The 20547-nt window shown below is 42.1% G+C and overlaps 1 protein-coding gene across 2 annotated transcripts in view; it reads left to right on the plus strand.

The window, feature by feature from the left end:
• The window catches only part of HADHB (hydroxyacyl-CoA dehydrogenase trifunctional multienzyme complex subunit beta), a 103404-nt gene that overhangs the window by 20667 nt on the left and 62190 nt on the right, over positions 1 to 20547 (plus strand). For both annotated transcript variants that reach the window (XM_069233660.1, XM_069233661.1), the window contains exons 5-8: positions 4531 to 4575; positions 5477 to 5576; positions 9338 to 9425; positions 11943 to 12130. In XM_069233660.1, coding sequence (XP_069089761.1) covers positions 4531 to 4575; positions 5477 to 5576; positions 9338 to 9425; positions 11943 to 12130 — 421 coding nt within the window. The remainder of the gene's footprint in view (positions 1 to 4530; positions 4576 to 5476; positions 5577 to 9337; positions 9426 to 11942; positions 12131 to 20547) is intronic.

Consider the following 20547-nt stretch of genomic DNA (forward strand, 5'->3'; position numbering starts at 1 on the left):
GAGGAAACTAAGACCGCTGTTAGATTGTTGAATGAAGTCTGTGTTTTTGTGAGTGGAACTTTTACTTTTTGTAGCCTATAATTATTGGGATGGTAAAGAGGCCTGTGGAAGATCTAGTTGCGGTTTAGGCTGTATCATATGCTTAACAATGTTTTAACGTCATCTTGTGAAAGAGGGTACTGAGTTTGCTTATGCATGTTTCTTTGTTATTATTGGGCATTAGGCGGAGCTGGGCAGTTAGGTCCCTTAGACGATAACCTAGTGAATTGATTGTGTTTATATTTTTTCTAATAGCTTAAGATGCACATCTCATGTTGGAAAGGACAAAAGACAAGGATCTGATCTCTCTACAGATTTCCTGTAGGTTGCCTTACATATAATTGAGAGGCACATAGTTATGTGATAAGTTACTCTGTTCTTTTGGAGTTGGCTGTATCACCTGAAGTGGCAAAGACAAAGTTTGACAGACTATTTCTGGCCCTTCTAGACAAAGTGGTGTAGGCTTGTTAGTCACTCGTCGCTGTCAGATCTGCGGGTGAAAGCCGGATAGTTGGTGAGGGGGTTGGAATAGCTGGGAATCAAAAGTATCAGTAAGGTCTGATCTAAGGGTGAATTTGCTTCAGAAGTACAGGTTTATCTAGAAGGATTATTTTTTCAGGATTTGTGAGAGAAGACTTGGGATTTGTAGCATTAGTGAGCGATAAATCTGACCTTAGTAATAATTCTGACCTCATAGATTAGATTTTATTTTTTCAAGGTATTTATGTATTTACATGTGTTTTGTCGTTGTCAAAGTAGTCAGAGGCGTGAATCTGTTACTATTTCTGTTTATAACGATAGCTACTTCTGCCTTAAATGAAGGTGTAATGGGCCACTTTTGTGTAAGAAGGATTTTTGTGATGCAGTGTCTCCTTGATGCAGTTTCTCCTTGAAGAGCTGTGTCTATGGGTAACAATTCTTGGAAAAGATCATATCTGCTTTCATGCATCCTCTTCTTGTGCAACAGTTTTGGTCGGTGATCAGACTTTCTGGGAACTCTGATAAGCCTATGTTTGTGATTCCTTGCACTGTTTTTGGAGCGGTTGAGTGAGTAGGTGATCTTGAAAGAATTTGTGCCCCTGTCCTAACTCTAGAAAATGGAGCGTTCTACTTAGTTTGAGCCTTAATATTTGGACTCTGAAAGCAATGAAATAAGTCGGGTTAGGGAATACACTGAAATATGTTTTTGTACTGCACAATTTGAATATAGCCCCTTGTCACAGAGATTTGAGTGGACAGACCAACTTAAAAAGGCATAACTGCAAAATACGGAAACAGTGGACAGAAAAGGGGGAACAAATAAATCTTCCTAACAAATAAACAGCATGCATTTAAGCACCTAGGTCAAAAATAAATATGATACCGTTAGTCAGATATACAAGTGAAAAACATTCACGTCGACAGAAGTATTTGCTTCATAAGGATCCTATGCAATCTAAGGGCGGAGACCCAATGTAAAGCAATTGTGCGTCAACAAAGACAGCGTGAAGAATATGCTTCTCTGACTCATTCGGATGTTGCTACAGCCTATACGGCAAAACAGCCATGAATCTCTCAACATCCTACTGCCTATATCACTAGTGGGGTAAGTGTTTTTTTTTTTTTTTTTTTGCCTCCCTGCTACCGGTAGCCTCATTCTAGAGGCAGTTGACTTGTTTCATTATTTTCTTCTTACCACTGTTTGGTAGCGATATACAAACGGGCACCTGCACTAAGTGTGTATATGTACTCAATGATATCAATTAGTTTAAGTGTATGACTCCCCACCCTTTTCACCTGACAAGAAGTACTCACAAGTTGTTCGTTGATTTACCACTGTTTATTTTTCTTTTTGATAATGTTTTACCTCCTTTACCTTGTAGTATAATTCTCCTTTTGTTTTTTCACTTGCAAACATGCGCATATTGGCTGCACAAAAATGTTACCGTGGATATTATCTGGACTTATTGTTATTGTGCTATAGGCTATAATTTGAAAAACTAATAAATTTAGTCATGTAAAATCCATAAATATGTCTCATCTTTATCCAGACACAAATGGTTTCAGCCTAACCACCCGCACATGCAGGTCATCCTAGCGTGATACATTGGTCCCGTTCGTAATTCCTAGAGACTCTTAGGCACCTTTATGTCATTCTTCACATTTGCTCTTTGATTTTAATGCAACAGTTTCTATGGAGAGCAGCACCAGTAGCTGCACTGCCAGAGACTCTGCTGCATATGATCAAAGTGCAGCTGCAGGGCCATCTTTGAGACCCACTCTCTTCAGCCTCTACATGGCCTCACTACCAGCCATCGCCAGACACCAGGCGCTCAACATCGTCTCATATGTCGACGACACACAGCTAAATCATCTCCCTCACCCACGATCAGCACGCAGCCAAAGCCAAACTCCACAATGGGATGAAGGCAGTCGCCGCCTGGATGAAGGATAGCGGTCTCAAGCTAAATCCAGACAAAACAGAAGTCCTCGTCATCGGCAACAACTCCTCTGCCTGGGACGACTCGTGGTGGTCCACTGTCCTTGGAAGCACTACGGCCCCTACAGACCACACCGCAGCCTCAGCTTCATCCTGGACTCGGCACTCTCAATGAGCCGTCAAGTCAGCGCAGTCTCCTCCGCCTGCTTCCACACCATGCGCATGCTTCGGAAGATCTTCAAATGGATCCCAACCGAATAAAAAAAAAAAAAGTCACCCAGGCCCTCGTCAGCAGCCGCCTAGACTACTGCAATGCACTCTACGCCAGAACCACCACCAAGGTATGAAAAAGATTCCAATGCATCCAGAACGCCTCTGCCCGTCTCATCAAGAACGCCCCCAGACACAGCCACACGTCCGCCCTACTGAGAGACCTGCACTGGCTCCCAGTAGACAAGATAATAACATTCAAGCTTCTCACGCACTCCTACAAAGCCCTTCACAATGTCGGACCAGAATACCTCCACCGCAGACTCCACTTCAACACGCCCACCAGACAGCTCTGCTCCGCCGACCTCGCCCTCACCGCCATCCCACGCATCCGGAAGACCACAGCCGGAGGAAGATCCTTCTCACACCTCGCCGCCAAGACCTGGAACTCCCTCCCCATCCACCTCAGAAGATCTCTCACCCTTTCGCAATTCAGGAAAGATCTCAAGACCTGGCCCTTTGACTGATCCCCAACTGATCGTCGACGACTGTTCCCTTGCTGCTCCCCCGCGCCTTGAGACAAATCTGCTGATTGATTGATCTTTCAGTGGTTGACATATTCACAGAGAAGTCTGTGTAATTATGCACTTTTTGTAACTTGACTAATACCTTTAGGCAGCAAGAAGCTGCCTTGTCAACATAGACGGGAGACATCACAAATAACAGTAGTCCCACTTCTAAGTGTTTGCAAAACCTTTATTAAAGTTAGAATGTGTAAGTAGTAGACAACCGAGTCTCAGCAACAGTCAGACAAAAAACAGAGGTAAAAGCAAAGAGACACTACAGGACAGATCCTGTCTATTATGACACATAATTGAAAGAAGACTAGCTCAATAGCTTTAGTCTTGCAGAACTGCAGTATGGGTTCTGACCTCTAGCAGGACGTCTGCCACTTAGCCTCCTGACAATAAGACTGTTCGTCATCCAGCAGTTGTTTTTCTTAAGCATCCAGATACTGGCTGTTGCCACTGTTACTGGAAGTTGGTCTCCTCTTATTTGATTACTTCAGCGATTTATTGCTGCCTATGGTTTCTGGCAAGACAGTATGGTGCTAGCTGTTTGTAATCACCAAGACAATGCAGTCTGGCTGTGCAGATGGCATTCTCACACTGTTTCTTCTGTGAAAAAATAAATAAATAAATAAATGCAAAACTCAGGATAACCTATGACGTTTAATGTATTTAATGCAGAACAGCCACAGAGCACTCAAAAATAATGCAAGGCAGTTGCCTGTTTCAACGGACCAGAACTTCAGCTTTGATCAGTTGGAGAATGTAATGCTAACAATAAATAATTTTTTTTACATGTTTGTATACATTTCCTCTCAATGCAAGTGAATAGTAGTGAGACCATGTGATGAAATAGAAACTCAGAAGATAACGATTAATGGACTTGTGCCTTCTTATGGGAAAGAATAGGAAAGGTCCTTGACTCTGTGTTACAAGTAACACTAATTAGAGCAGACTCCACTACTTTCTAACACCCTCACTTCGTTGTGCCAACCTCAGAACGAGGCTACGCTTCACTAACACAGCTCAGTAGATGTGCGTTGTACAACATTGAGTGACATAAATATGCAAGAATACTAAGACTTTAGTGGTCTTCAAGTTGATCTGAAAATGATATACCAAATGATTAATAAAATGCAACAGCGCATGTTAAAGCAAACATTTTCATAGTAAACATATATGCATTCACGCACGCATATGGGTTAATTCATTTTTTTCAGTTCTGTGGCCTTTGCATACTGTCCTTGCTCTGTTGTATTTATTTGGTTGATGCTTTTATATTTCGTCTTGCAGATATGCAGACTTGATGCCTCATGATTTGGCAAGAACAGCTCTGCAGTAAGTATTTTTAAGTGTGGAAGGGTGTCTGAAGAATCGGCCAGCTGAGGTTGTACTCTGTTAGACTCCTGCCCTGGCTCAGGGTGTTTCTGATGCTCTGGGTACAAGTTTTTTTTCTCAGCCTATGTTACTACTGCTGTGTTTGTTTGAAATGGTCACAAAACTGTGATCTGAGTTGAATGTGGGCGCTAAACTATGTTTTATAGATTCATCTCCTCTCCATGGGTACTCTGATATTTTGTGAATAATTTCCTATAAACTGACTCTACTCTCTTTATATAAAGGACCTTGTGATATCTGTTCTACTCCCTTTTTATACACTCTACCTCTTGGCTCCAGTTGCTGGTTTTACTGTGTCCCTTTAGGAGAGTGCCCCAAAACTGTGTATGTGCCCCATCTAGTATTATTGTCACTGCTCTGTGACCTATGAATGATTTCACATTTGTCAAGTGGTCTTACCGTGTAGTTCTTTTTTTTTTTTTCTGGCAGTGCTGAACAGTACAAATGTTATGCCCTTCTGAAGTGATTTTATTGTTCCAAATCTAAACTCCACTATATTAAAAAAAACAAAGCCTAGCCTTGCTGAAGGTTGATACTGTAACCTGCTACTACTGTCTTCAAGTATACGCTGTGAGGTTCTGCAACAAAGCGCTTTACATAGTTTTTCTGTTCTCCGTGAGGTAGCCAACTGTATTTGCAATTACCCTAATATTTATTTCTCTTACTCACTGTGGGGCTCCTACAAGAGACTTTTTAGTTTCTTTACAGGTCTGTGAATAAAAAACCTGCACCAACTCAAAATTTTGTTGTAGCTTGCATGATCAATTGCTCTTCCCAGCTGAAAGGAAGTCTTTCTTTGCTGTTAAATGAATGTTTCTCTTTTTGCCCTTTCCATTATCAGAGGTTTGCTAGACCGCACAGACATTCCAAAGGAAGCAGTGGATTACATTGTGTATGGCACTGTCATAATGGAAGTGAAAACCAGCAATATTGCACGCGAGGTGGGTGAAATACTGATGTGTATACCAAAGATGTGCGTTTACTGTATCTCCTTCCTAAACGTGCCCTCATCTGTAGTGACCAGTGGAAAGCAAGAGGGTATGCTGCCCATATCTGCCAGCCTTAGAGTGATCTTCTTCGGAACAGTCAGTGCTTCTGCCATCTAGCTGAGAGGAGTGACTGATGTCTGGGAAAGATAACACAGAGGGGTGCAGAAGAAGGTATTAGAAGACTGGGTTGTTTTGAACTAGTGCAAGGAATCTGCTAGAGTAGGGGGAAGTGGAGCAAAACATAGCAGCGGGATTTTTTTTTCTTTTTTTTCTTATGTATGGTTTACCCATGACTACGTCTCACTCGATGCAAATGGATAGGTATTGCACCTAGCAGATTTGTGTGCCATTGACAAATCAAGCGTTGTCCTTGCCTGGCATCAAGATTGATTGACTACAATTTTCCTTTAAAATATTTACATCATCCTACACATCTCTGAAATAAATTCAGATTTTTAGTGGGATATTTAGAGATGTAAAAATGTAATGAATAACTCTTGTCTTCCAGGCCTCACTCACATCAGTTGTTTAAAGGTATATTGTCGAACTGCTGGTGAGACTTCAGTGGAAGTTGTGTTTACAGTGAGTCATGCGGCTTTGACATCTGCTTTCTAAAGCTGTGACCATGGTGTTGTTTAGAGGTACTTTCATTGTGGATATGGAATAGACTGGGGGATTGAACACTATGTTAAACGAAAAATAAAGAAGAAAGCTGGCGGAAGGCTTGACAAAGTAAAGTACATTTAAATGGTCTAGTCATGTGATGTTGGAGAGAATCCTGCCCTCAGGTGATTGCTTATTCTCTCAGAATACAGCAGTGTGTGGGCAGATCCTCTCTGTGACAACATACTTGCCTGCCCCTTCCACTCAATACTCATCAAATCCTGTCTGATTTATTCAACTGGATTCCCATTTCTTCTGCAGAGAGTATGAATGTAAAATATAAACTGTAGGTGGGGTATGTTGCAGTTAAGTTAGTGTGCCTTTGCCTGCCTGAGCTTTCCTTCCTTAGATGTATCTGCAGTGAGATGCCTATAACTACCAGTTCTATTTGCATTTTGCATCGAATAGAATAGTTAAAATTGAAGTTCCTAGCTAATATTCTGATTTGAAACCTCTTGCTACAGCTTCATTCCAGTAGCGTGAATGTAGTGCAGTGTGTTAGATCTAGACTGTAAGAAGACTTTTTAGTTATACAACTCCTTTACCCCACTCCCTGATACTAGTTTTGTTTTTCTGATTGCCAGATATACTGACTCCAAATGTTCTGCATTCTTTTGTGGTTTATTTATTTACTGGGAAGCATTTAGAGGTTAATAAAAAGCATTTTAATTCGTGAGTGATTAGCATGCCAGAGAGCTAGGGTCGGAACAATGTATGTTTTGCTGCAAAATGGAGAAAGGCCAACGGGTTTTTAGCCATCTTCTGCTTTATTTCGAACCAAGCCCCTTCATTTTCTGTTACCCCCTCCTGATAGATATGAGAGATGATATGGGAGGATTAGAAATGGTCGTGGCTGTTTGGCTCTTTCGAATACCATCTCTGTGTAAAGTTTAGGAAAGCAAAAATAACATGTTACTGGAACGTCATAAATCCCATTTTGCAGTGGCATTTTAGATCCTCTCCCTATGATGCTACATCAGGTCGAAATGTGCACCTTTGATTGAGCTTCTAAGCTTGGCTGTGACCTTTAAACACTTTGGACAACATTTGCGAAAAGCATCATGAAGGGTGGTGTTTGCCTTCTATCAGGCAACATTTACACAAGGGTTACATCGGTTCCTGTAGGTATTATTTCAGTAATCTTTCAAAATCCTAAAGTTTCTTTCACATAGGGCCCACCTTGGGCAATCACAAATGTCTTTATCAAAGAACTGAATTAGTTGGGGGAAAGTGAATGTACAAAACTGTCCCAACTGGAACACTTTTGGTTGCAGCACATATTGAATATTTTATCTGTCCAATGCAGGCTGCTCAGTGCAAAAAGGTCTGAGAAGTAACAGAACACGTGCAAGAAGGATGCCTCCAGCTCTCCTTCTCCCTCCATCCATTACCTTACTCACCCTTACCACCCTTTCCTGTGGAGCCAACGGATTATCGTTATTAGGGAATAAGGCAAGGAATTGATGGTGGTTACAGTAGAAGCCATTTAATTTTGCTTGACCTAGTGACGGTCACTGTATAGGAGAGTATGTACATCTTCTGCAATGTCGCAGCAATATGTCCATGAGGGCCCTGACGGGCAGAAAGTTGTATTTCTTTGTTAGAGTACTGGATATAGATTATGGATTCTTCCTTTGTTGCCCTTGATTGTAGCAACTCTTTTCCCTTCTCGAAAGATTCCTGACTTGGCTTCTGTTAACCCGTACTGATGGTTTGTAAAGCTTTTTTTTTTTGTTTTGTTTGGTGACAGTCGAATCTTCATACTAACCCAAACCCTTGCGAGTCTCCTTTGACAGATTGATGTTGCTTTGTGTAGTTGGTCATCATTTCAGTAGAACAACCTTTTCAGTGGCCTGTTGGTAAATGAGCATTAACGAAGTTTAGCAAAGCAATTCTGGCATATAGATTTCTTGCATTTTACTTAGACTGTTTTTGGTAAGGCAGCACATACCTCCAGATGAGCAGTAGGTGGGTAGAAGCTTGAGAGCTATGTGACCCATTCAGTATTTATGCAGCTTCTTCCTTTAATCCCCGGGCATAAAGAAAGTCCACGATATAAGACAATGTTGGTCCCTAGACCAGTGCTTCCGTAATATTACTGTATCTCAGTTCTGCTCTGTAATGGTTACTGTCAAAAGAAAACTGATGTTTGTCGAAACAGAACAGACTGTTCTACATTTATTCAACTGTGGATATGATATGAATATTGGCCAAACTGAAACTTGAATGGTGCTTTCACAAATACTTTTATATAGAGTAAGTTTCGTATCAGAATTTGTTTTGAAACCATCAAGTGTTTTTTTTTTTTTTTTTTTTTTTTTTTAACCATTTGTTCACACTGGCATCTTTTTTTCATGTGCTTTTACTCTTGTGTATTCATGCTTTTTTTTTTTTTTTTTGTCCCCCAATGATCTGTTTTTGATGTAGTACCTATAGGCCTAATTTTCTTCGGTCCCTTCATTTCTTTATTCACATCATGCTAAGTGTGTTGTACTTTTTCACTTCAATTGGAACAAAATTATGGTGAAACAATTATTTTAGAAGGTGAAAAGGTAGTTTTTTGCTGTTACAAACTGATTTTGTGAACAAAAAGGCCATCAGACACTTGGGACCTGATTTAGATTTGGCATACAGGTTATTTTCGCCTGTCATATTACGATCTTCATAGTTTACAAAGGGGTCGTGATACAGTGGGCAGGATATCTGTCACGTTTGTGACAGAGTAACCCCCTCCACCAAACTCTAAATTAGGCCCTTAATTTTCTATTTTCACTTTGACGACTTTTTTTTTTTATTTCTTTTTTTTACTTCACCTTGCATTGTAAAGTATTATTTAATGAACATATAAGACCCCCGTTTCTGCAAGAGTTACAAGAGATCACAGCTTGCAAACTGAATTGTGAGTCCTTTAATCAAATGTTCTGCTTCTGGCGTGACTTTTTATCGAATAGGCTAAGGGCCTGTCTTGCAAAGCAGCGGAGTAGGATGCTTTTTTTGTGAATCTGTGAAACACATTGTAATTATATCTTGCTTGTAACACCTTTCTGTAGGCTGCCCTTGGAGCTGGCTTCTCTGACAAGACTCCATGCCATACAGTGACTATGGCATGCATTTCTTCTAACCAGGCAATGACTACTGGTACGTTCATCATTCAGTCTCCCAGTTGATTTAAGGTCACTTGGCTGTGATGTAAACAGCCATAGGCAACATTTGTTTATATTGAGTACTCAGTAATGTTATTTAGCTAACCTTACTATATGATGCATCTCACTTTTTTTGTGATTTGTGACTCATGTTTATTTCAGTTGAATGTTTGTTTTCTTATGAGATGTTCTTTGTAATACAAGGCCTCTAAACATTCACATTAAAAAGAGCTTCTCAGTGTAACTGTTTATTCTTTGATGTGCAATCTGGACGGTTGGTCCTGCGGGACTCCCAGGATTCCTTCAATTTTAAAAATAGAGTGATTTCACTTGCCAAAGGAGCTTTAATTCGTATCAAGCAATTCGGGTGGACAGAGCGATCTAATGAACATAAATCACTAGATTATTTTCCAATTATGAAGTAGATAGTAAAGACCCCCTAAACATATACAGCATAGACTGACTTTATCCTCGTTTACATATACAAAATAGAAACAGTGTAGTATTGGAAATAATTCTAGTTCATTTTGGTAAAAGTAATACGGTGCACACTTTAGTTACCAGTGTAGTTTTAACTACAAGCATTACTTCATTTAAGCAAGGTAGAGACTAAGCAGAACTAACATGAGTTGCCGACCTATATTTCAGATGGATTGTGGATTAATGCAGAAGCCTGTTTACAAAACAAGGGTGTAAAACTAAAGCTTCTCCCTGCAATACATTAGTCACCTGTGGTTTTCTATCCACAGGCAGTTCAAGGAACTGCCGTATGATCAGAAGCATTGTTAAAATGGTGAACATCAGTGGTTCTTGACCTGTGATCTGAGGACACCTGTGGGTCAGTGTTGCCTATTCAGGGGATTCATGACTGCTTGGAAAGTTAGATAGTATTAACAGCTTAATAACGTTTATGTAAATAAAGAAGCATTACGTAAAAATAAATATTTTTAAACGTTCTGTAAATGTGACGGAATTTAAAATTGGAGGCTAACAATATAGTCAGTATCCTCAGATTTACTTGTGAGAAGTGCAAGTGCATTAGACTAAACATAGTATGGAAAATAAGTGGCCTCAATTGAGTTTAGAAAAGCTCCAATCTTCCAGTCAAAATAAAATAGTAATTTTCTTTTTGTGCTTGTTTGTGAATTATTCTATAAAACGTTTAATCATTTGTGTATTTGTTTGGTGAATGCTTGTGTGTGTTTTTTCCTGTATTGTTTCACATTGCTGATCAGATCTTAAGATTGTATTTCCTGCTTTTGAGTTGCAAAGCACGAGGTTCAGGCAAGTAGAACACAACAAACAAAATAAGGCACAGCATTCACCAGTGACCCGTGAAGCAGTTTTGGACGTTTGCTTCTGCAGTATCTTGTATATGAGAATGACATCAAAATGTATTGAATTTGGGGCTTCCTTTATGTTCTCATCGATGAATTTGGACTAAATGCCTTGGACATTTTTCCTGCGTATAGAGGATTCTGAGGAAAGACTTGCACGTGTTTTTGTAAGACTTCGATGAATGTCCATGTCAGGCTTGTGCCTCCAGTTTATAGTTGCCTCTAACTGCGTACTCTGATCCGACCACAGACATCAGAATCGGGAGAGCAGAGACTTCTAAATATGTAATTGCTGACATTGCAGGAGGAGATTTTCCTGTTCTCACACTCGATTTGCACAAAAAGGTTCATTCTGAAATACCGCAGCTGGTCTAAAGTGAGGTTGATAAATAGACCAGAAGCTACATTGACAACATAAGCCTTGTCCTTTTGTACCTTTTTGCCAGAAAGAACATCTACCTTGAGCCGAGATTATTTTAATTCTGGTATAAGAATCTCTTATGCCTTCAAACAAAATGGCAATGGCTTTTTTTCTGATTTAGCCAAGCTTAGGACCCTCCACCCATTAGCTAAGAGAAAGAGAGTTTAAAAGTAAAGGGTGGGCCACTAAAGCTATGTACCTAAATTATCACAATAGCACTCTGTTTCAAATTTGAAGGGGAATACTTGAAAAGTTTTTGATTCCGTTACCAAAGGCAAGTATTTTATTCAAGGTGCTATAATGTGTATTGTAGGCATTATGAACCAGAAGGACCTAGAGTTACATACAAGTATATCATTTTGCTAGGTCTCCATTCTCAGTTTTATGAAGTTAAAGCATGTTTTTGTTAAAAATGTACAATAAAAAAAGCTAGATAGAAAACCAAGCAAAAGTTTAATCAAATATTGACAGTTCTACCATCAAGCCCCAAAATGGAACCTCTTAGCACTTTAGGTCTGAAGAGGTGAGATGTGTAAGAGCATTCTATGGCGACTTGGCATGCTGCAGCAGCACGACTGGACAAAGTGAAATGAAATGGTTTCTGCCCTGGTAGTTGATTATTCCTTGTAGTTTGGTTAAAAGAAAAACCTGACTTACAATTTTTCCCATTGTGGTTATCACTTATGCGGTTGGCACAGTTACAGTTTATACCTTATTTCGTGTTCCACTCACCATTGGTAACTGCTCCCTTCAGGAATTGGTCTGATTGCATCTGGCCAGTGTGATGTGGTGGTAGCAGGTGGGGTGGAGTTCATGTCAGACGTGCCCATTCGCCACAGCCGGAAGATGAGAAAGTTCTTGCTGAACCTCAACAAGGCCAAGACCATGGGTCAGAGGTTGTCCCTTCTCTCCAAAATCCGCCCGGATTACTTTGCACCAGAGGTAAGATTACCACCTACTTTCTAAATGCAACCTCAGACAAAACGTACTATGTACAAGCACCTGCACCACAGCAGAAGATTTGCATCGGCCATAGATAGACTGCTTTATACAGAAACTTGTCATATTTACAACACATTTGGTTTGGTTGGACTATTACATGAATTGTTGAATATTGATTGGTAAAATAATACCTTTTAGAATTCTGCCACTTACCTTGTTAATCCAATGGTCCTGCTGAGTATTCCTTAAATACTTCAAGTTGTACAACCTGAAGGAGGTGAGAGAAGATAGGATTTAATGTTGAGTTTGAATTAATTCAAGAAATGTCATACAGAAGTTGACTTTTTCATTTGAGAGGTGTTCGGAATAAAGGCACTCATTTGGGGGTGGGTGGGGTTACGGAGTGTGACAGACGAAATATATATTTTTTGAAAAATTGAATTTGAGGATGGTCTGTGTTCTTAATTTAAGTTAACCACTGGAAACTAACCACTGGAAGTGGCTTAAGTGTGGATACTTTCTGAATTAACTTCAAAGACTATCTGAAGCAGATGTGAAGTGTAGCAGTGTCCCCTGTGAAACATCTGTAGCTTATTGCATATGTGGTTCTCCAGTAACCCAACCTAGTTCACTTACTCAAAACACTGAATCCTATCTAGAGATACTTTAATAAAAACATTTTCTCCTTGGAGTATCATTTGATGTAGCCCTTTCTTATGTACCAGCTGTTTCAATAGAATTTGTTGGAGATAACCAGCTATTACTTCATATCCTCTTTGGAATGACTGCAAAAAGCAGTCCATTGACCGCATAGGAGATTTGTTAAACTTTTGTTTAAATTTTATAAATCGCATTCTTTCCAACATTTCCACCACAGTCCAAACAGGATTTTTTCTGTTTGTGAAACTGCCTTTTATAAAAAAATATGTAGATGGCCAAAGTAATCAACACATTACAATTTTTCCTCGGCTAGTTCCAGACCATGGCTGATTTAGACAGACAAAATGGGCACACGCTGTTTTCTGGCATTAGAATACAAGTTCAGGTTCGATTTCTGTTGAGCTTTAAGCTAAAAATGCTGAGAAAAAGGTTTGAAATCATTGTCTAATAGTCACCAGTTTATTTTGGGTTGGCACCTACATACCCTCTCGGGTGATTAGTGTACTATACAAATCAACATACCATTTTTTATCTCCTCAAACAAGTGTATGTAGGTTGACGGGTCTTCTTACCTCCTCTCTAAGCACTTCAATGTTTTGTCCTTCATCTTGTTGCACACAAGTTCCTTCGGAAATTTTACAACTGAATTGAAAAAGTCTATTCCAGTAAATACTATGTCGTTTGCATCTCTGAAGTCTCAGTACAGTTGGGGATGTGATCATCTTCAGTGTCATGAAAGTGGTGCAAAAGTTTAGATGTTTGGTTCACTTGTCTATCCTGTTACAAATGGTTTATATGCCATTTAAATTCAGAAACATGTTTGATACAATACAGTCTGAGAGTGGGGCCACATAGTCATGAATTCCTTTGCAATAGATGCATTTATTCTGCTATCTGATTAAGAGTGCTGGGGACGGCTATCTCAAGAGAAATTATTACAACAGGAAATCATTTTCTGATTTTATTTTAAACCTCTATCTGGTAGTTCACCCTCATGGTGTTGAGTATCTCAGCAGTACTAGTAATAGACTCTTAAGGAAAATGGCAGTGCAGCCTTTTCTGCTCATGGCACCCAAAGAAGTATCCTCACCATTGTCCCGGTCTTACTTCTTGCTCTATGGATCTTCTAGACCAGTGATACTCATAGTACGGCCCGGGGGGCGCATGCGGCCCTCCTGACCTTTGCATGCAGCACTGAGCTGCTCTTAACTAGACTCAGTACTAACATTTAAAAAAAAATGTAAATAAACAGGCAAGCATTTATTTAAGGTGAGTTGAAGGTAAAGAAAAGAGATAACAGAGGGTGTTCTGTACAACGTAACATCAGAAGCACCTTGATTTTTAAAGACACATTCGAAGCAAAAATTTTAAAGCATGATCATCTGCTCAAAATTCTAAAAGTGTATTTCATTAACACGCAGAAACTTCACCTTAGTACACCAGATTATATCACTGCATTGAAGAAAAATAATTTTTTCAAAGTTATAATTTTCTAACCAGAATTTAGAAACAGTCACTCACCCATCCCCCACCCCGACAACAATACCTTTGGTGAGCTAAGAGGCAAGTCAGCTATGTGCACTCTTTGGGTGGCCTAGGTTTCAATTATACAAGAATATTATAGTTTATTAAATCAAACACAAGAAGGTTTTGTGCACCACACATCCTGAAGTCATGCGCGGTGTTCGTGATAATGAACAAAAAGCAGGGAAAGTAAAATAATAAAACATTTGCTTAGGATCCCACAGTTTGGTTTAATGGAAAAGCAGTGATTATTCCCAAGTTTATGGTTTCATGTTGTGCTATTCAGACACTAAAGGTATATGCTTTGCTTCCCCTACACCCACCTTACTGCCAACCCCCGACCGCCACCCTGCTGCCATCAGTGCAGCCCTCGGTCACATTAAAGACCAAACTCTGTGGCCCCTGGGAAAATGTTTGCGAGTACCCATGTTCCAGACGATGCAGGAAATGTGTTGTTCTCATGGTGCGTGTGGTTTCCCTAATACAGACTACTTGGTGTTCTTGGGCCTTACTACCTGGAGTCTCGACAGGGTTGGCACCACAGCATGGATGTGTTGAAATAGCACCTCATCACTTTACAGGCTAAGTTCTTTAACAGTTTTACTACTTCAGGACTACTTCTGTAAACACCAAGCTAGCAGTGGCATCCAGTTTGTTTAGGTGGGCTTTATGACCAACCATGTGATGTTACCGAACAACTTAGTAGCATATTTAATATAATAATAAAGCCCTCAGTATCAAAGAAAAAGTTAGTTTTTTCTTCCAAGTCTAATACTTTTCTTTTAATTATGTTCACTAAGACTTTTTCAACATTGTTACCTGCTGTCACCTCCATTGACTACTGTAAACCTTAAGAGGATTTGAGCCACAAATATAGCATCATTAGCATAAAGAATGAACGCTGTGTATTGGTAATGCCCCTACTTGAGTGGAAATGCCCATGCCTTTCCTAAAGCATTTTGTAAAACCGCTCTATATAAACTAAGAGCGTAACCAGTCAATCGGCAGTTCAGTTCCTGGAAATATTTTTCTTGTCCCAGTGAAAAAGACCACTGACTTTACAAACAATCCACAACTTGCTGCCCCAGAGTCTCGTTATTCATGCCACTTCTGTTACACACTAAAGTATATAAAAAAGTGATGGATTGCTTGAATTTATTTCAGCCACTCGTAATTACTCTGGGTCTCATCCCAGTCCATCCTTATTTTGCACATAGTGCCACCTCAGTTTAGACCCACCCAAATGCAAATCAGTCTTGCCCCTGCTCCAGTGGGAACAGTCCAGTCCGAACTGCCAGGCAGGTCCTCCCTGAACCGGAACACAGGGCTAGTTTTGCCCTGGTGAGGTCTCATGAACCAATTATAGCCTGGTTCAGTGACAGTTTGCATGGACCCAAATCTGGGCATACCCGTCCCATTTAGTGCAACACACTAAAATATGCAAAAAAGTGATGGATGGATTGCTTAAATTAATATCAGCCATTGGTAATTACTTGGGCTGCACCCCAGTCTATTGTTATTTTGCACACCATGCCACTTCAGTGTGGACCCAGCCATATGCAAATCAGCCTTGATCCTGCTCCAATGGGAACAGTCTAAGCCTGAACTGCCAGGCCAGGTTCCCTCTAACCAGGACACAGAAGCAGAACGCCTGAGGCGGTCTGCGCATGGTCTTCTTCAAAGGTGATGCATACCTTCCTTTTTGCCTGCCGTGCTTCACAGGCTTCCCTAAAGTGTCCTAGTCACACCACTTTGAAATGATAAAGATATGGTTGTTGATTGTCATCAGGCAAAGTGTCGCAAACGCCCACCGTTGCTAGCTGATAGCCAGTTATACAAGAAGAGGCGAGGCAGATTTCACATGAATTGGTGGATACCTACTTTTACCAAACCAAATACCTCCAGTTTAATGGAGAGGTCCTATGAAAGGAGCATGCAGTTTGCTTTGTCCACAAAAAGACAAATCTGCAAGGAGTCAAGCAATCTTCTGCAACAGGCCAACAGTGCTATTCACCCTTACTTTGTGAAATACATTCACACGATCTACCTACAGGAGCTGTGCCAATGAACAGCGCAATAAAACATGGATCCTCATCAGTACATTTGCAGATGGTCAACTGCACTGGAGGAAACTTATAGGACAGGCAAGGCTGCTGGTGGGATAGTCCTGGAGAACCCTCAATCTTATAGTATGGCACTTTTACGTAATAGTAAATGTTTCATATGTTTAATGGAATTTGTTTCTGTACGTAACTGTTTTTAGGTCATTTAACTTTACATGGTAAAGACATTTATTAAGAATTTACGGATTTTCAGATATTTAGATGTATAGCAGTTGATGAGAAGAAGATTTACAAAAAAAAAATGTATGACCCGCTTTAGGTTTGGTCCTCAAGTCGCAAATCCGCAATGCCAGTTAGGCATACGGCAGTTGCAATTCCACTGAGCCCCTACTACTGAAGTAATTGATGCCCTCTATTGTCAATCATTAAGTAAACACAGCTGCTCTGACATGTTTGCAGATCATTGTAGCTGGTGGCAGCTTTCTTCATTACAAATTGTATTTTTTAAGCATGTGGCTAACCTCAAAGATTTTTTGTCAGACTTCATTCAAGAGGATCACTGGGCAAGAAGGAACAACTCGCTGGTACCCAGCTGTTGAGGTGGGGGTTGCTTTCCCCCGGTGTCCTCCCACCCCCCTGCACCACCCCCCCCCCCCCCATCTTCCCCTTAGGTTCGAGCTCTCTAGGGCAGGTATTAATGCTCAGGTGCTGATTACACCTTTTAATAGTTTGTATATTAAGTTATCTCAAACTGTCCCCGTATTCCAATTCTCACCACAGTTAGTCCTCTTTGGGCAGCCATCTGTATCTACATCACGTGTGTTCCTAGCTTCCTTTTCCAATAGGAGACGTGCCGGGTGAATATTACTTCGCATTCAGGTAAGGCCACAGCAGGGATTACTGTCCAGAGTTCATGCAAACTTTTCGAGGCTCCAGTGGTGACGCAGGCCTCTGGCTTGTCGACGAGCCCTGTACCCGGGCAAGGTGCAGGGATTGAGCTGTGAAATTCATAATCACAACTGCATGGTCCTCCTCTGGCTCATCCGCCTTATGCACAAGTTATCTGTAGTAACACTGTTGGCCTGGCCACAGTTCTTAGATGCAGTGTCACAGTCAGATCTGGCATTGTTCTTCGATGCAGCAGCACTGGCCACTCAAGACAAGGTTCTTACTGGGGATCCTGACTGGAGCAGTTTGTAGGGAGAGGCTATGCCTACGTGGCACGAATATTGCCTTCCTCAGTCTTCCTGATCTGGTGAACAGACACCACCGGAGTCGAGCTGCTCCTGGCTCTCTCACAGTCCAACCTCTTGCTGGGTTGGCAGGCTCCTTCCCTTTGATGCTGGTTGGCTTATAGGTACTTCAGTCAGAAGAATAGGTTCTCTCTAGGAAGACTTGATTTCTGGGAATCGGACTGTAGGACAGATACTATCTCTAAGTTGCACAGTAGACATCTGAATACTCTACAGAGCACTTCCCTTCATGGTTAAAGAGAACCTAGAACTGGAACCACAAACGGGTCAGTAGCTTTCACTCCTGGTCAGTTAAAGCAGACAAGGTTGTGGATTTTCTATGTGCCTTTTCAGAAATGGTTTGAGGTGGTTCTTCTTTCACGTATCCTTTACAGGTTGTTTTCCAGACACAGCCTTTGTAAAGGCTTCTCACAGCAAGAGTAGTTTCCAGCCTGGAGCACCCACAGCAGATGCACAAAGAGGTGTGAGTTTTCCACACCTTGCTATCAACAACAACACTGATCAGTGATCTCGGAGGAGGCAAAAAGCTGGCCTTACCTAACCTGGGTCCCTTTCAACTTGGACAGCAGAGACTGCATTCACACCCTCCATCCACACCGGGAACCATATGGCAGTGATAGGAAGACTAATCAGAAGCTCCTTTTAGCAGAAGGCCTAATCTAATGTTCGATGGCATCTGTCGCTGTAGATACGCATGTTCTGCAATAGCTCGCCATCTGGTGTTGGGCCGGAGTGTTACAAGTTGTTTTTCTTCGAAGAAGTCTTTCGAGTCACGGGACCGAGTGACTCCTCCTTTCGTCTCCATTGCGCATGGGCGTCGACTCCATCTTCGATTGTTTTTTTTCCGCCATCGGGTTCGGACGTGTTCCTGTCGCTCCGAGTTTCGGAACGGAAAATTAGCTAATTTCGGAAGATTTTCGTTGGTATTGTTGCGTTCGGGATCGGCGTACTTAGATTCTACACCGCATCGAAGATCGAAGAGCTCCGGTGCCCTTCGGGGTAGTTTTTCGATCCTCCGTCGGGGCCTGGTCGGCCCGACCGCGTGCTGAAGAACGCCGATGGAACGGACCCCGTTCCGCTTCTGCCCCAAATGCCACAATAAATACCCCTACACAGACCAACATTTGGTCTGCAACCTGTGCCTGTCACCTGAGCACAGCGAAGACACCTGCGAGGCCTGTCGTGCGTTCCGGTCCCGAAAAACACTCCGAGACCGTCGAGCCAGAAGACTTCAAATGGCGTCCGCACCGACAGCCCAACGGGAGTTCGAGGAACAGGAAGAAGAAGGTACCTTCTCGATCCAAGACTCAGACTCCGAAGGATTCGACGATACACAAACCGTGAGTAAGACGTCGAAAGCCACACAAAGAAACATTTACAAGGCCCAGGGGACGCCACTGCCACCAGGCCATGGCTCAACCCATAAATTCGGTGACCGACCGTCGGCACCGAAAAAGGCCCAAACAGTGCCGAGATCGTCCGACTCCGGTCGAGACACCGGCACGCAGCCTTCTCGGGACCGAGAAAGTGCTGGAGACAAGCCTCGACACCGAGATGCCGGTGTGGACACGGCTCAACGCCGAGACAGCGGCACCGAAACAGATCGACGCCGAGAGGTTTCGGCCCCGAAAAGGAAAAAAGTCACCTCGGAGCCGAAAAAACACGCAGACAAAGTTTCGACGCCGAAACAAACTGCAAGCGACCCAGCTTCAGGCTCTTATACAGAAGAGCACTCGCTAACCTCCCAAATGCAAAAGCATAGGTTTGAGGAAGAGCTACAAGCAACTCATGTGGACCATACGCAAAAGCGTATCTTCATTCAGCAGGGGACAGGAAAAATAAGCACCCTTCCCCCCATTAGGAGAAAGAGAAGGTTGGAGTTCCAGACGGAACAAGCACCACAACCAAAAGTGGTGAAAAGAGTTACACCACCACCCTCTCCTCCGCCCGTGATTAACGTTTCACCAGCACAAACTCCATCTCACTCCCCAGCTCACACCACCATGAGCCAGGGTGACCAAGATCAGGACGCATGGGACCTATACGACGCCCCAGTGTCAGATAACAGCCCGGAGGCATACCCTACAAAGCCATCTCCACCAGAAGACAGCACCGCGTACTCTCAGGTGGTGGCTAGAGCAGCACAATTTCATAACGTAAGCCTCCACTCAGAACAGGTCGAGGATGATTTCTTGTTCAACACACTCTCCTCCACCCACAGCTCCTACCAAAGCCTGCCTATGCTCCCTGGTATGCTCCGGCACGCAAAAGACATATTTAAGGAGCCGGTCAAAAGTAGGGCAATCACACCAAGGGTGGAAAAAAAAGTATAAGCCGCCTCCTACGGACCCGGTTTTCATCACTACACAGCTGCCACCAGACTCTGTTGTTGTAGGAGCAGCTAGGAAAAGGGCCAACTCTCACACATCTGGAGATGCACCACCCCCAGATAAAGAAAGCCGCAAGTTCGATGCAGCTGGTAAGAGAGTCGCAGCACAAGCTGCAAACCAGTGGCGCATCGCGAACTCCCAGGCACTACTTGCGCGCTATGACAGAGCCCACTGGGACGAGATGCAACATCTCATTGAACATCTGCCCAAGGACTTCCAAAATAGGGCAAAACAAGTGGTTGAGGAGGGACAGACCATCTCCAACAACCAGATACGTTCCTCCATGGACGCTGCAGATACAGCTGCACGGACAATTAATACATCTGTAACTATCAGAAGGCATGCATGGCTCCGAACGTCTGGATTTAAACCAGAGATTCAACAAGCAGTTCTCAATATGCCTTTTAATGAAAAAGAACTGTTCGGTCCAGAAGTGGACACAGCGATTGAGAAACTCAAAAAAGATACGGACACTGCCAAAGCCATGGGCGCACTCTACTCCCCGCAGAGCAGAGGGAATTACAGCA

This window comes from Pleurodeles waltl, chromosome 5 (assembly GCF_031143425.1).
Source record: "Pleurodeles waltl isolate 20211129_DDA chromosome 5, aPleWal1.hap1.20221129, whole genome shotgun sequence".
NCBI lineage: Eukaryota > Metazoa > Chordata > Amphibia > Caudata > Salamandridae > Pleurodeles > Pleurodeles waltl.